Below are 14,012 nucleotides of genomic sequence, written 5' to 3'. Positions count from 1 at the left end.
TTCATTAATAGTAGACATACCGTGGGCCTAATGGGGAAGTACTCTTGATACTTAATTAAACGAGGATCATGGTCAGAAAATACATCTTGTTTGCTATTGTTTTGCTGTCTTACGTTTCCTGGATTGACAGCAAAGGTGAGACATTTGTAGTTTAGTCGTTCGATGGAGCCGAAAAAGAGCGTGTTTTTCGTCTTTTGTACACAACAGTGGTTGGGGGTTTTGACAGTTGTTGTTTTGCCATTAATTAAGCTTGCTTGCTGTCTACAAAAGAAATTAATTTTGTATGCTCGATAGGTTTTCAGTTTTAAAGGGACTTAAGGGATTCTAAGAATATGTTTGTTTCATTTTCCTTGTTTGCATGTAGTTTGAATTATTGTTTTGGCACTTCGTGTGCCACAGAATGCCTCCTCAATATTTACAGTTTCTCTGTATTCACCTTCCTCCCAGACAGTTTCAATGGGCTGAAATTAAAACTCTCCAAGTACTCCATTGTACATCCTCAGGTGGTTCACAGATGGAAAAGGAGCATCAACAGTCCGCCACGGTCGAAAGACGTAGGAAACGACCCTGATTAATCCTTTTTTAATTGATATTTTAATGTGACTACTTCAAGAATGCTTTCTTGTTTTTACCCATTTCAGAAAGATGGAGAGGAGACAATATCGTATTCAGTCAACATAAACAACAGGACGCACCTCCTTCATCTAAAACAGAACAGGTTCGTACAAAGTTGGAACTTAATTTGATGTTACTGACATTCGTGTAAGTTCATGCCAATGCTATAGATACAATATCATGTAATACCATGTATTTTTTCATCTTCTTGTCAGAGACTTTTTGCACCCAAACTTTGTTCAGTACTCAAGTGACGCCACTGGTAACCACAAGGCATCATATCCAAAACAGCATGTAAGTTGACACTTACTCGTTTGGTTGTATTCTGGTTTGAACTTCAACCCTTGAACCTTTTTTTTTTTTTTTATAACTCTTCTCCTCCCAGGTGCATTGCTATTACCATGGAGAGGTGGAGGGATATGAGGATTCAGTGGTAGCGCTCAGCACATGCACTGGCCTCAGGTTTGAACATCTCTCTCGCTGTTTCTAGCTCCTCTGATTTCAATATTGACATTTGTTGACTTTCAGTGGAACGGAGTCATGATTTTATTGATCGGATTGCGTTACGGTGCTAAAATATGTTGTTGTCCACATTAATGATCCAGAGCAGCAAAAGGTGCTATTTATTGAACTTCAATACATTTTTCGTCACCTCTGACATTTAGTTTCCTCACTTAGTATGAGGAAGAATTACGGGTTTATTTATTTTTTTTATTTTGTATCAAGTTGTGCGAGGTAATGCCACGTTGTGGGATTGCAATGCCACGCCCAGGCATTGGCACAGACTGAAAGCATGGCGTATCTGCTCTGCACTACTTCTCTTTAGGGGCGTAATCCTCCTGGAAAATGAAACGTATGGACTTGAGCCTCTGCCACAGTCCACCACCAACGAGCACCTTCTGTACCTACTGAAGGACGATGACTCCGGGCCCTTCAATTGTGGGGTCGTCAGTGAGGCTTCATCAACGCAAAGCCATGAACCCTTTGAGCCAGGCAAATCACTGACTTCACTGCTGCGGGTTAGGATGCTCCCCACATTCACCTGAAGTGAACATACTTGTATTGTGTGTACTGGTTTTGAAATGGACGAGTGACACGACTGCATTTTCTCCTTTACTGTTTGTTGTTTAAACAGAAGAAGCGCAATTTACCAGAAACCAGTTATGTGGAGTTGGTGCTGGTTGCCGATAACCTCAGGGTGAGTTTGCATATCTGTTGATGACCTCACTGGTATATAAGTGACAATGAATTGGCTGGTTGTTTTTTTTACACTAGATGCAAGTGAATGTCCTTCAGTGAAAATGAGCACTTTTACCGTACTTATTGAGTCATCAGCCTTAATTAGCTATTCCCCTTAAATGTTGCAGTGCTTTATTTCGATGCTGTGGAATATAGTGCCAAAAGTATTGACCTTAATCTGTTAGGAAATTATGTTTTATAATTGTATTTACAGTATAATTTCAAGAAAAACAATGAGACGGCTGTGCGAGAGGAAATAGTGCAGATGGCTAATCTACTGGATGGGGTGAGATTTCAAGTTGTTTTTTTTTTGTAAAAGAAAGTATGCTCAATTCTAATTCATTCAAATATTGTTTTTGTGTTATGCTATGCCTTTTTATAATCTTTATTTTTCTGTTTTATTCTAGTATTTCAAGCAGCTGAATATCCGTGTGGTGCTGGTGGGCCTGCAGATCTTTAAGGACGGTAACCCCTTTGAGGTGGAAGGCTCTGCAGGAGAAGTGTTGGGCAGGTTTGTCCAGTGGAGGAAGACTGTTCTGTTACCAAATCTCAGGCATGACATGGCTCAACTCCTCGTGTAAGTTAATGTGTGTGTGTGTGTGTGCCACATCTCTGAGTCCTTCAGAAATGTAGAGTCAAGTTTGTAACTTATCCTCTTGGTCGACTTGTTTCTCAGTGGTCGGACTACAACATACAGTGGCAGTGTATTGGGTATGGCCTTCGTGGGCACGGTCTGCCACGCAAGGACCGCTGGAGGAATCAACGTGGTTAGTTCAACTCCCTTTTCACTTCTAACACCAGCTGTGTCACTTTGCTGCTTTGGCAGCATGAGCGTTTGTGCAGAAACTGATACTGTCTGCATTATTTATGGTGCGTTTTAAAAATGCATTCCATTCTCACATGCTCTAAATAACAAGTCAAACGGGTTAGACTTCAATTCCTTTTTGATTCCTTTTGTCTTGTGATGCCCTACAGTGTTTTTTTTTAATATCCTTTTGACCTATAAATTCTAATCGAATAATATAATTACACTTTTGCTGCTCTTCTTTTCCCTTAAAATAAAACACATTTTCCTATCTATATCCATTTGTTTCACACTATTGAAAGATCCCTTCTTGCCGGATCTCTTCCTCCAATATCCTGATTCAACAGTAGATAAGTAAAATGAATCAGACGAAAGGCTCTCTTTCACTGTGACTTGAAAATACTCTTGTTCAAGGGAAGATTCATATGTAGCCAAAGCACTTTAGTTTTTTCTGATCATACCGATGAATAACTTACATTTTCAGTTCAGGATCATATATTTAGTTCTATTGACAATGGAGATTGTTAGTACTGAATATGCTGTGTGTTTTCCCCAGTTCGACAAGGACAACCTGAATTTTGTCTCCACTGTGGTGGCCCATGAGATGGGTCATAACCTGGGCATGAATCATGACATCACAGGATGCACCTGCAAAGCGGACCACTGCTTCATGTCATCACCTGGGTAACACATCTTCCACAAAATATGTCTGAAACCCTTGACATGAAATTAAACAAGCAGTAGTTAAAGTGCTGCGGTACAATACATGCAGCATATAGCATATTCTGTGCCTTTTTACAAAACTAAACCAGACTCGTGAAATTATTCCATTTTTCTTTGTCTTGTGTTTTCAATTAAGTTGAATGTCCATGATGGTCCAAGTACTTACTGAACAGGATTCAAGTTCAATATGCTTCTCTGTAATGTAGCCCCTTTTTTTTTTCTTTTTTTTTACACTAAATCCATTTACCTTTGAATGATAAGAAGCAAATGTGTGATCTTTTTAATGGTTTAATTTTAGGGTAGGATATAGATCATGTGCGTAATTTAACAATATACATACGTTATGCTGATATTGTTTGGCACGAAGCTCTTGTTGTCCCTGAAATATCTTTGTGACTTTGGTGCCTCCGTACTGAAGTGATATAATTCTGTATTTGTTCTTGTTCCCAACATTTTTCACGTCGTATATCAAAATGAATGTTTCTCGGACCACAAAAACATGTCCTCTGCTCAAAGATTGTTTAATGCGAGGCCTGTCCAATTGGACATTTCCATTAATAGCTTATCCTGCTACCTGTAGGGGTTCCGCTTTCTCCAACTGCAATGAAAAAGACTTTGAGAATCTGATCATAAGCGGAGGAGGCACATGTCTGAAAAACCAGCCCCACCCCTCAATTGTGGTTGGTGTAGCTGAATGTGGCAATGGCCGACTGGAGAAAGAAGAGCAGTGTGACTGTGGCAAACCAGCGGTAGAGTACTGCCTCTCAGACAAACTCATACACACGCAGGAAGTTATAGATTATTGTATTGGATAAGGATTTTTTTTTAATATTCATTCTACTGTAATGTAACTGGCATTTAAATCTGACAACCAATAAATACAATGTATACCAGAAACTTATACGGGTAGAAACTATATAGAGTAAAAATGAATTCTCTTAAGAGTAATAATTAGTGTTTCTTTAGAAATGAAGAAGAATTCTTTGGTGTAACACATTTTATTTTCAGCTTTACAGATTAGACACACGTCATGTTACAACCTCATTGGTTTTAGAATAAAAATAAGAGTTAAATTCTTCTAAATTCTAATTTCATGTCTTTTTTTTTATTGTTGTGGTATGAATAGATTTTCTCTGTTTCCATTTCCTACAGGAATGCAACAATAAATGCTGTGATGCTGCCACCTGCAAATTCAAATCTGGGGCCGTCTGTGCTCACGGAGGCTGCTGCGCTAACTGTCAGGTCAGCATTTTGCTGGCCTTAATGCCAGACTTGTATAGCTTATAAAAAAATGTTTGCACTAACAAGAAAAGTGGATCTTTTCTTTTATTGTTGTGTGTGTGTGTGTGTGTGTGTGTGTGTGATTGTTTTTTTTTTGGTTTTAGATCAAAGTCTCTGGAACACCATGCAGAGGGTCTGTCAACACTTGTGATCTTTCTGAATACTGTAACGGCACGACTGAGTTCTGTCCCGATGACTACTACGTCATGGACGGCCTGTCCTGTCAAGACGGTCAAACTGCTGCGTACTGCTATGAGGGCCGATGCCAGACGTATGATTCCCAGTGCAAACATCTCTTTGCATCAGGTACATTTAATAATGCATGATACGAAGACTTTTGCAGCTAATTAAACTCCAGGAACTGTGAGGTTTTGTGTACTTTTTGGTCATAATTTCTGGCTCCAGGATATACCCTTTGTGCCAGTCCGACACATGACTTTTGATGTGTTTGTGTAAAACGCTAACTGTGGATAACCCAGTCGAGAATACACAAGTCTAACGGGAGGACGTGGTCACCTGGAAAGATATTAAATCGCTTCTTTTGCCATCAGTATTATATGTTGGATATTGTTTTTCTCTTTTTTTGGCAGATCCAGCAATAAAGGCAGCAGATATTTGTTTTCAGACTGCAAATTTTAAGGGAGACAAATTCGGTAACTGTGGATCAAAAGGCGATGGAAAATTTATCAAATGTAGTGTAGAGTAAGTACTCTGGTTTTTAATAATTGAATGATTTGAACTAAACTGTTTCTACGTGTGTGTGTGTGTGTGTGTGTGTGTGTGTGTGTGTGTGTGTGTGTGTGTGTGTGTGTGTGTATATATATATATATATATATATATATATATATATATATAGTTAGTTTTATCACAGTTCTAATTTAATATACTTAGGATGGTCATTTTAAAGAACTTTATTTTGTCAATCAACTTTTATCTTCCAACATTTAACTCAATAACAACTGTGTTCCCTTGAACCTGCACTGCAGAAATTCCATGTGTGGGAAGTTGCAGTGCACCAACGTGGACCTCAACCACCTGCCCAATGGTTCCGCAGTCAGTGTCTCAGTTGTTCAAGGGGAAAGGTGTATTAATGCAGACTTCAACCTCGGACCAGATGTGCTAGATCCTGCCTACGTGAACTCTGGCAGCCCTTGTGAGGAAGGAAAGGTAAGCGGACCAACTATTTAAGAAGTGTTCACGCCAGAGAGAAGGAATGGAAGGAGGAACTACTTTTGATTATATGTGTTCCAGGACAGTACTGTCATTGTTAAAGTTTAAATAATGACATCATTAAGTTAAAAGGCTTCTCTCTCAGACCTGCCTGGATTTTAAGTGTGTGAACGCCTCTGCTCTGCTGCCCAACTTGGACTGCGATGCCCAGACCACATGCAACGGCAGAGGGGTGAGTCTCCTTTTTATTTACTTTTTTTATTTTTTTTTATTTTACTCAGTTACCAGCCAATAAATACAAGTGTGACTTTGCTGTTGTGATGTTTTCGTCAGGTATGTAATGACCAAGGGAACTGCCACTGTGAAAACGGGTGGGCCCCACCTAATTGTGACAAGTCGGGGCGTGGTGGCAGCATAAACAGTGGTCCTGCTCAGATAGGTGGGTTCAAATTGATGTTGTCAATTTACGTTTCAAAGGCAATCTACTATATACAGTTCACCTCACGTCACACTTATAAGCTCTAATTGGGGCAACATATGGAAGTCAGCAATGACGTTGTCTAAGTTCATCCTTTATTAGGCTTCATGTGACTCATGCATTAATCATTTTGTCTTCTATGACTGAGGTAGGTGTGGTTCCTCATTACATCTATTGTTGTAGCGCCCAGATTTGAACCGGTTTTGGTCTTTTCATTATACTGAAAACACATCATGCCAATTTGTCTATTTCCTCAACTGTATATGATCAGAAATCAGAAACGATGTGTTCAGTCACTGTTTATCGTCTTGTCAGGCTGTGATGCCTCTCGTGATGAACCGGAAGAAACCAGATATTTTAGCTGTTATACTAGCATTAGTTATATATTGTAAATCTAAGTTGTCTTTTCTGCAACCGTGCCGCCGCTCCTAATGTGTTCACGGATGTTATGTTTGTCATGATGACTTTAGTATTGTCATATTTGGGGGGGGAACTACATAGCAAAAAATCACCAAACCACTGATGTAGTTGTAGGTAATCTACTCGGAAAACACGTTGACTGTTGGGTGTAACTAATACAATTAAATATACTGTACTGTTTGTTATTCACACATGACCTTTTCTACCACAGACCACTCCCTCAGGGACGGACTGTTGATCTTCTTCCTGTTGGTGGTTCCTCTTCTGGTCCTTCTCATCCTGGTGCTGCTCTACTTCTTCAGGAGAGACTCCCTGGACCCGTGCCTAAAAGGACGACGCCTCAAGTAAACAACACCTCACATTTAGAAATATACCTATAGATACTTTATGGGCTGCAGTGTTTTCTATTTAGATGAAAAGATTATTGCTTGTCATAAGTTTTCTGCTTTCACAGGTCGCGTAATGTTACAAATGGAAACGCAAATGGGAACTCAAACGGCATCGTTCAGACAAGTGCCACAGCCCAGCCTCCATCGCAAGCTTTTTCTGTTGAGGTACATGTGTGTCTTTTTCTTAGTGATCATCCCTGCAGTGTAATGTTGATTTTTGCAGTAGGAAAATCAGTTTTTCCATCACCTGAAAATTGTCACACAGAAGGAAAGAGGCAAATCAATCAGAAAAGGTACATGTTTTGTTTTCAGCATTCATTTAAGTTGGGTTTTTTTTTTTTCTAATTCCAGGCTGGATATCCACCAGCTACTGCAGTTCCAATTTCTGGGTATGAACTTTTTTTATTTCACTCAATCCTCATTGCCCTCCCACACAGATGGAAATGTAAGCTTTCAATGCACAAGCAAACCTAAACAACCACATTTGCACACATCCTGTCAGTTTCAGGTTAGGAGAACTGGACTATTGGAATGCAGAGGAAAGCACTGCCCCTGCACAACCACCAGCTCCCAGGCAGGGCCCTGGAGTACCCAGACCAATCCCACCCAGGCAGCCAACTAGTTGATTCTCTTAAAATATGTTCAAGTTTATTGTGAATATATATATGGAGTTTACTCACAGCTCAACAGAGATGGGTTTAAAACACTGTGATAACAAAAGAGCTACTTTACCTTGTTGCCATCACCTTTTTTTTTTTTTTTTTTTAAGGGTTACTGTAATAATGTGGTGGTGGATGAGGTTTATAAGTACATATTTATTGGAATATATGTGTTTTTATTAGATTGCTGTTTATCACTCATTGGAAATTCATGCACATAAGGTATCTCTTTAAATATCCCAAACATTTTGTATTTTATGTTACTATGCATTTAAATATTTTAAATATTTTGATTTCATGACTGTAAACTGAATAAATGAATGTATCAGGCAATGATGTTTCAACTTGTTTTATTGTGAGAGTGTACTGTCAGTGTAGTTTGTTGAACACCTGTAATGTAATAAACACACGAGAGGCCGATACTGGGCTTATGTAGGTGTCAGAAATGCGAAGCAAGAAAGTGCTTTTGGCAGTTGCTTTGTCATTTAGTTGCTCAAAGAATTATGGAAAAGGAATTTAAATCCTTTTTTTGGGGAGTTAAAAATATATAGTAGTTTAAGAACAAAAGCTCAAAGACCGTATATATTATTTTGTGTAAAAGAAGTATCTAGTGACCGCTGAATTATTTCCTTGGAAGTATTGAGAGGTTCAACAAAGCAGTCTTTGTGTTACATAGCCTACAGTTTTGGAAAAACAAGTCGGACTAGCCATCTCAAACTTTCGCCTATTTTATTTTGAAAGGCTTGTGGCCGGACGTCACGTGTTATTCTTACGCTCTGACGCAGCATGATACGGAAGTTAACTGTCAACCACAACCACCCATTGCTACAATGTGTACAAATCTGAGTTTTGAAGCGGCTCTCTGGTAGCGCATGGCAGCAGAGGAAGCCGGAGGTGTCTGCCGGGCTCCGGCCTGTCTGTGTCTCCTCTGCGGTCTACCTGCTGCGGGGAAGTCCACGCTGGCCCGCGACGTCCTCAGCACCGCTGCACAGCGCGGATGGAGAGCTAGTGTGGTGCCGTATGACGACCTGATCCCGGAGCAGGCTTTTCAGACCAGAGTGGTGGCGGCGGACGGTATCAAACGGGAAGAAATGGTAAAGAAAAGTGAGCTAAATCTGTCCCAACCTAGTAGCAATCCCTAAAGAAAAAACTAGTAGAATAGCACAATTTAGATTATTTTAAGTGGACTTTTCCTATCAGTAGCCTAATCTTTAATTGTAAACTACAATATGGTGTTAATAGCATTGCAGCTGTACTGTGGAGGGTAAAATACGTGTATTGTGAGAATAATATATTTGCAGCAAAGTTGAAAGTTGTGTATCAATATCACAGGAGATGATACAGAAGAGGAATAAGTAAAATTATTTAAGTAAAATTCATTGGTTGCAGCTTCTCACGTGGGACTATTTGCTGGTTTCCTTGGTAGTTATGGTATTCAACAGACTATTTTTGGGTTTTGGACTGTTGGTCATAGCAACAAGCCATAATAAGTACAAATGTATTCACTGTGAGGCACCACAGTCCTTGTCCTGATTTGGGTTTCGGTGATGTGTCCACAATATGTTTTTGCCATAACAGTGTCAATTCATTTTTCCACAATGCATTAAAAAAGAAAGGTAGATTGGTTAAATGTGTTTCTCTTTCTAGCACACTGAATGGAAGTTGCACAGACAAGCGGTTTTGCGGTGCGTTGAGCAGTTCTTGGAGAATCCTGAGGTTTTGGCCGAGCTGCCGGTCAACTGTCGGGTCGACCGGGCTGCATGGGAACGATGCATTCAAGCTCTACTGCAGCCTGGAGCTCTGGACGGCTCACGGCAGGCGGACCAGGCACCGCTTCTCTTCCTACTGGATGACAACTTCTACTATCCAAGCATGAGATATGAAGTGTACCAACTTGCAAGGAAGCGTAAGCGCTTTCTCTTCTCAGCATATAAGCCACTGACTTGAATGTTCACAACAGACCATAATGGTAGTGTTGCGTGTTTTAGCCCGTTAAGTGCAAATGTATTTTCTACATCTGCTTACATTGATTAAAGTATTCTATGAGCTTTTTATATCAAAAACCCGTATGTCTTTAAAGCTCGGAGCCTTCTGCAAGCACTCAAATGCATCATTTTTCAAAACCATTGTCCTGCAACACAAGAACATAACTTTGATCAATTTAAAAGGCAACTAAATAAGTATATCCTGTGATGAATTTTGGATCCCAAGCAAGTTTGTTTTAGTAGACTGAAAACAACTGATACCGTCTGCCTTGACAGTTAGAAATCAGTGTCAACACTATGGGATAACACAAGCAAAGCCACTCGTATGCCGTTTTAAATGAACGTGTCCGTTGCCTTTTTAGACTCACTGGGGTTCTGCCAGGTCTATCTGCAGTGTGATTTGGAGTCCTGCATCAGCAGAAACCAGACCAGGCCTGAACCCATTCCCACTGAGGTGATATTGGAGATGGTGAAGCGTTTGGAGTGTCCAAATCCACAGAAGAACTCATGGGAGACGAACAGCATTTCACTCCACGCCACAGGCGACTCGTCCAAATCTGACGTGTAAGACGGCAGAATAAGCGGTTATATTAACACGTAATTACTGAGTCTCACGCGCGTAAATGAAGCGTTCATGTGGTTTTGTCTTTTTCCCCCTCTTCCTGTCTGGCTTGTCCTCAGCCAGAGGGTGATGGAGTTGATCTCTTCTTCACTGAGCAGCCCGCTGAGTCCGCCTGAAGACGACACTGAACGAAAGGTGCGCCAATGTAGCTCCCCTCACTTCTGTCAACAGTAGGATTTTAGTTACGCAAGATGCGTGTTTGTCTCTTACCGCGCAGGAGGCGGACCGCCTGAAATGTGCAACTAGCGTGGTTCACCAGACAGACCGGGCCTGTAGACGGCACATCTCTGAAGCCATGCAGACTGCCAGAGGTCAGTCGTGAGCTTCATTAACACAACACAGTTTGTCATTATTTAAAGCCCAGCTTCCACAATCATTGTTTCCCCTCAACTTCTAGAGAATGGAGCGGCTCCCGAGCACTTGAGGTCTTTGGCCGCTCAGCTGAACGAATCCAAAGCTACGTTTCTTCACGAGCTGCGGAGGCGGCTGTTTCAGGAAGCGCCGTCCGCTCGGGACGAGGACGTCGATGTAGAGCGCGTGGTGGAAAGAGCGGTGGACGTCTTTGACCGCGAGAAAGAGGAAATCCTGCTGAGAATCATAAATGAAAATAAATGACTTGATTATCTCCTTGAAGGCAGATGTGACCGCGTCAAACGTCACGAGAAAATGCGCGACGGTCTGTATTTAAATGTAAATAAAATGTACTTTAGCTGGTCGTTGTGGCAAAGAAAGAAAATGCATGCATACTATTTTATCTTATTAAAAACTTCAACGACATTTTTTTTATTATTTCAAACTCAAGATACAGTCGTGGTACAAGGGATCTGCCAATCAGGTGTCAGTATACAAATGCTATACTGATAAAAACACATTTCTGTCCATAATAAGATTAATCACATACAAACAAGCTAACAATTGAATTAACATCATTTTAAATTACATCTACACCGTGTCTCTACCTCTGCTACTATACACAGAAGTGTGTACAGTGAAATGTGTACCACAAATCTACTTTACAGTTTATAAATATAAAAGTGTTTCATGGAGTGAGGTATAAATAAATATCAGAACAGCAAGCAGGATTATAACGAGTCCGGCTGCACACAAAACGTTTGGACAGAAAACGAGCCAATTAAGCGGCCGGTCTTTGAACATCTCACAGCAGAAATGTGTCCAGCCAGTTTAACTGAGATGAAAGCGTCGGTGTGTAATTAGACTAGCGGGCCGTGTACAGATGACGGACAACATTGCAGTTAAACAGCTGAATACTTGTTTGGTGTTGAATACCGTCGGTGTTTTATCTAAATGTCTCATGGATCCCGTAACGTCTCAGGGTCAGATGTCAAACACAAGAAGCTGCGTTGGCGTAGAAGGGAGGATTCCAGATGTTCGATGTATCATTCCACAGCCGTATAAAACAACAACATAGTATTCATCAAATTAAAAGAAAATAGCAAACTGTACAGAATATAAATATGTAAATCAGGCTCTGTGAAAACACAAGGAGCAAAGACACCGTATGCGTCCGTCGTTGCTTGGAATCACTTCTTATGTTGTCCGCGGGCAAAATGGCACGAAAAGTTGTACTTGTCTTTGCACATGTGACCACAGATGTTGCACTGGAACGGATGTTCGTAGCCATGACAGCCCATGTGAATGGTGTAGAGGATGTTGTCCAGAAAGTGAATATCGCAGTGCTGGCACTTATTTAAGAGCCGTTGGTCCGCCGCGGTCGGCGCCGGGGCGGGTGTGCTCGGCTGGCTGTTGCAGACGCTGGCGCTGACGGTGGTCAGGCTGTTCTCGAAGCCGAAGCCGGGAGCGGGACTGCAACTCCCGTGGCCTGAGGTGGGGGATTCATTTTTAGGCAGTAACGTCTGCATGCCGTTTGAACACATGGCGACGTGTTCACTCGAGACCTGTTGTATGAGAATGGGCTTCTCGTCTTTTAGGGACTCCCTGTCTGGGGATGCAGGGGTCTGAGACTCGGGATGAAGGTTGGCTAACTGACCAGCGAGCGTAGACAGCTGGTCCAGAGGGTTGAGAAAAGTCAAACCATCGGCGTCTCTTTGATGACCGCCGTCCTCGTCTACCTTGGGGTGGTTCTTGTGATCGCTGGCGTGCATATGATGGTGGAGCTTGTAAGACAGGTCGTTTATGTAATCCGACTTCGGCATCCCCGCGGAGGGAGGGTTGTAGTTGATGAGCAGTCGCCTGCTGAAGCCCAGCGCGCCGGTCCTCTTCTGCAGCGAGCTCAACATTCTTTTGTTGGAGAAAGGCGAGCGGACGGCCCTGGTGGGCAGGAGCTTGTGGCGGCGGCGGCGGTGGTGCGACAGGTTGCTGCGGTCGCTGCAGCGGAAGGCGCAGAGGTCGCACTTGTACGGTTTCTCTCCGGTGTGCGAGCGCATGTGGGCCTCCAGGTGGCGCTCGTACGCTGAAGCGAACGGGCACAGCTGGCAGCGATGAGGCTTCTCACCTGGGTGACAGGAAATGATTGTAAATATAATATCCATATTAGCAAGCATACTTTACCGTGAAAGAGTAAACAGCTATGAGGCGCTGAGTACAATGTAGCATGTGAGGCGGCACAAGAGATTACACAAAAGTACGAGATATTCTTCCAATATATAATCCTACATTTGTAGGGAAAAAACTGACATGAAGTTGATATATGGTGCAATCATAACAGTAGTTGATTAGGACCATTTCCAGTCCATTTGACTGGAAATCACCTTCATTATACTTACATGATGATATGTAACAACAGTCCCTCAGCACTGCGTTTGAATGGCCTGTACACAGTGGATGAATGCGGTGTGGACACTGACCTGTGTGGATGCGGATGTGCTCTATTAAACGAGCCATGCCCTTGTTGGCATAGCTGCAGTAGCTGCACTTGTACTTCCCATCGCAGGTCCTCTCCAGGCCGTCCATCTGTACATCTGGACCATCCTCCATGGGCAGGCTCACCTCCAAAGACGGAGGGTCCAGACCATTCTCCTCACTCCTGGGGGCAACTTCAAACCAAAACAGCACAATGTGACTTCATCAAATGACTCTCACGTTATCGAAAGATATATCGCTGTAAATGTACTGCACTCCGTCCCCACCGGCTTGAAACGGCTCCCCTGGCTCTTTTTCTCCGCACACAGAGCCCGAGATCATGTTGACATGCTGGGTCTGCTGTGTCAGGTATTCTTGGAATTCCTTCACAAAGTCCACAGGCTCGGTCTTTATCTCTTCCATGCTCCTTATTGAGCCTGACAACATCCAGAGGAGGTGAGTTGACAGCCACGCGTGCAACCTACAGTAAGTTAGCTGACGTGACGTTAGACGCCTGTGAAATAATGTTTGACGGTTAGCTCATAGCTGCTAACAACAATGCTAACGTGGTCTCGCTAGCTCGACACCTTAAAGCAAATCTAATTATTATTTACACCGATTATCTAGCTCCACCCTCAACGCAGTTCATAGCTAACCTTCCAACGTGTAAGTAACAGTATCGCTAAGCAGAGACAAGTGTGAAAACTGGGCGCTAGTGGATAAATCATCTGGCTAGGACCTTTACCGAGTGACCGCTTCCGGTTTTTTGCTGAGTCGTCTGTGTTCCGTACTGCTACAAACGTTAC

General features: G+C 42.2%; 3 protein-coding genes across 3 annotated transcripts; 2 read left to right on the top strand and 1 right to left on the bottom strand.

Annotated features, from left to right (window-relative positions):
* The first annotated feature begins 3 nt into the window (after nt 1-3).
* On the top strand, nt 4-8,112 carry adam9b (ADAM metallopeptidase domain 9b). The gene is made up of 22 exons (XM_068736929.1): nt 4-135; nt 448-554; nt 642-718; nt 831-909; nt 1,001-1,077; nt 1,442-1,634; nt 1,751-1,813; nt 2,069-2,140; nt 2,262-2,431; nt 2,531-2,621; nt 3,216-3,343; nt 3,963-4,131; nt 4,535-4,624; nt 4,768-4,969; nt 5,254-5,365; nt 5,650-5,830; nt 5,979-6,065; nt 6,167-6,272; nt 6,943-7,075; nt 7,186-7,285; nt 7,472-7,509; nt 7,623-8,112. Exons 1-22 carry the CDS (start codon nt 69-71, stop codon nt 7,744-7,746), a joined length of 2,466 nt encoding a protein of 821 aa, XP_068593030.1. The 5' UTR covers nt 4-68; the 3' UTR covers nt 7,747-8,112.
* A 463-nt stretch (nt 8,113-8,575) lies between these two features.
* LOC137892026 (L-seryl-tRNA(Sec) kinase) lies at nt 8,576-11,142 on the top strand. The gene is made up of 6 exons (XM_068736916.1): nt 8,576-8,873; nt 9,427-9,685; nt 10,127-10,328; nt 10,446-10,521; nt 10,604-10,697; nt 10,784-11,142. The coding sequence occupies exons 1-6, from the start codon at nt 8,652-8,654 to the stop codon at nt 10,999-11,001; spliced, it is 1,071 nt and encodes a 356-aa protein (XP_068593017.1). The 5' UTR covers nt 8,576-8,651; the 3' UTR covers nt 11,002-11,142.
* Nucleotides 11,143-11,161: 19 nt separating this feature from the next.
* LOC137892025 (zinc finger protein Pegasus-like) lies at nt 11,162-13,988 on the bottom strand. The gene is made up of 3 exons (XM_068736915.1): nt 13,494-13,988; nt 13,212-13,400; nt 11,162-12,859 (listed from the first exon to the last, which is right to left on the bottom strand). Exons 1-3 carry the CDS (start codon nt 13,651-13,653, stop codon nt 11,928-11,930), a joined length of 1,281 nt encoding a protein of 426 aa, XP_068593016.1. The 5' UTR covers nt 13,654-13,988; the 3' UTR covers nt 11,162-11,927.
* Nucleotides 13,989-14,012: the final 24 nt, after the last annotated feature.

Source organism: Cebidichthys violaceus, unplaced genomic scaffold (assembly GCF_023349555.1).
Source record: "Cebidichthys violaceus isolate CVI_PGR_0920_01 unplaced genomic scaffold, fCebVio1.0.p SCAF_74, whole genome shotgun sequence".
Taxonomy (NCBI): Eukaryota; Metazoa; Chordata; class Actinopteri; order Perciformes; family Stichaeidae; genus Cebidichthys; species Cebidichthys violaceus.
This window is presented reverse-complemented; position numbering and strand designations above follow the sequence as displayed.

Bases quoted from the DNA above. Each gene is read 5' to 3' on its own strand.
- adam9b (XM_068736929.1), top strand. From the start codon at position 69: ATGGTCAGAAAATACATCTTGTTTGCTATTGTTTTGCTGTCTTACGTT. The intron at 1,078-1,441 runs GTTTGAACATCT...ACTTCTCTTTAG, and splicing joins AGCACATGCACTGGCCTCAG to GGGCGTAATCCTCCTGGAAA. The intron at 1,635-1,750 runs GTTAGGATGCTC...TTGTTTAAACAG, and splicing joins CACTGACTTCACTGCTGCGG to AAGAAGCGCAATTTACCAGA.
- LOC137892026 (XM_068736916.1), top strand. From the start codon at position 8,652: ATGGCAGCAGAGGAAGCCGGAGGTGTCTGCCGGGCTCCGGCCTGTCTG. The intron at 10,329-10,445 runs GTAAGACGGCAG...GCTTGTCCTCAG, and splicing joins GACTCGTCCAAATCTGACGT to CCAGAGGGTGATGGAGTTGA. The intron at 10,698-10,783 runs GTCAGTCGTGAG...CTCAACTTCTAG, and splicing joins AGCCATGCAGACTGCCAGAG to AGAATGGAGCGGCTCCCGAG.
- LOC137892025 (XM_068736915.1), bottom strand. From the start codon at position 13,653: ATGTTGTCAGGCTCAATAAGGAGCATGGAAGAGATAAAGACCGAGCCT. The intron at 13,401-13,493 runs GTGGGGACGGAG...TTTGGTTTGAAG, and splicing joins AGGGGAGCCGTTTCAAGCCG to TTGCCCCCAGGAGTGAGGAG. The intron at 12,860-13,211 runs GTCAGTGTCCAC...CCTGTCACCCAG, and splicing joins GCACATCCGCATCCACACAG to GTGAGAAGCCTCATCGCTGC.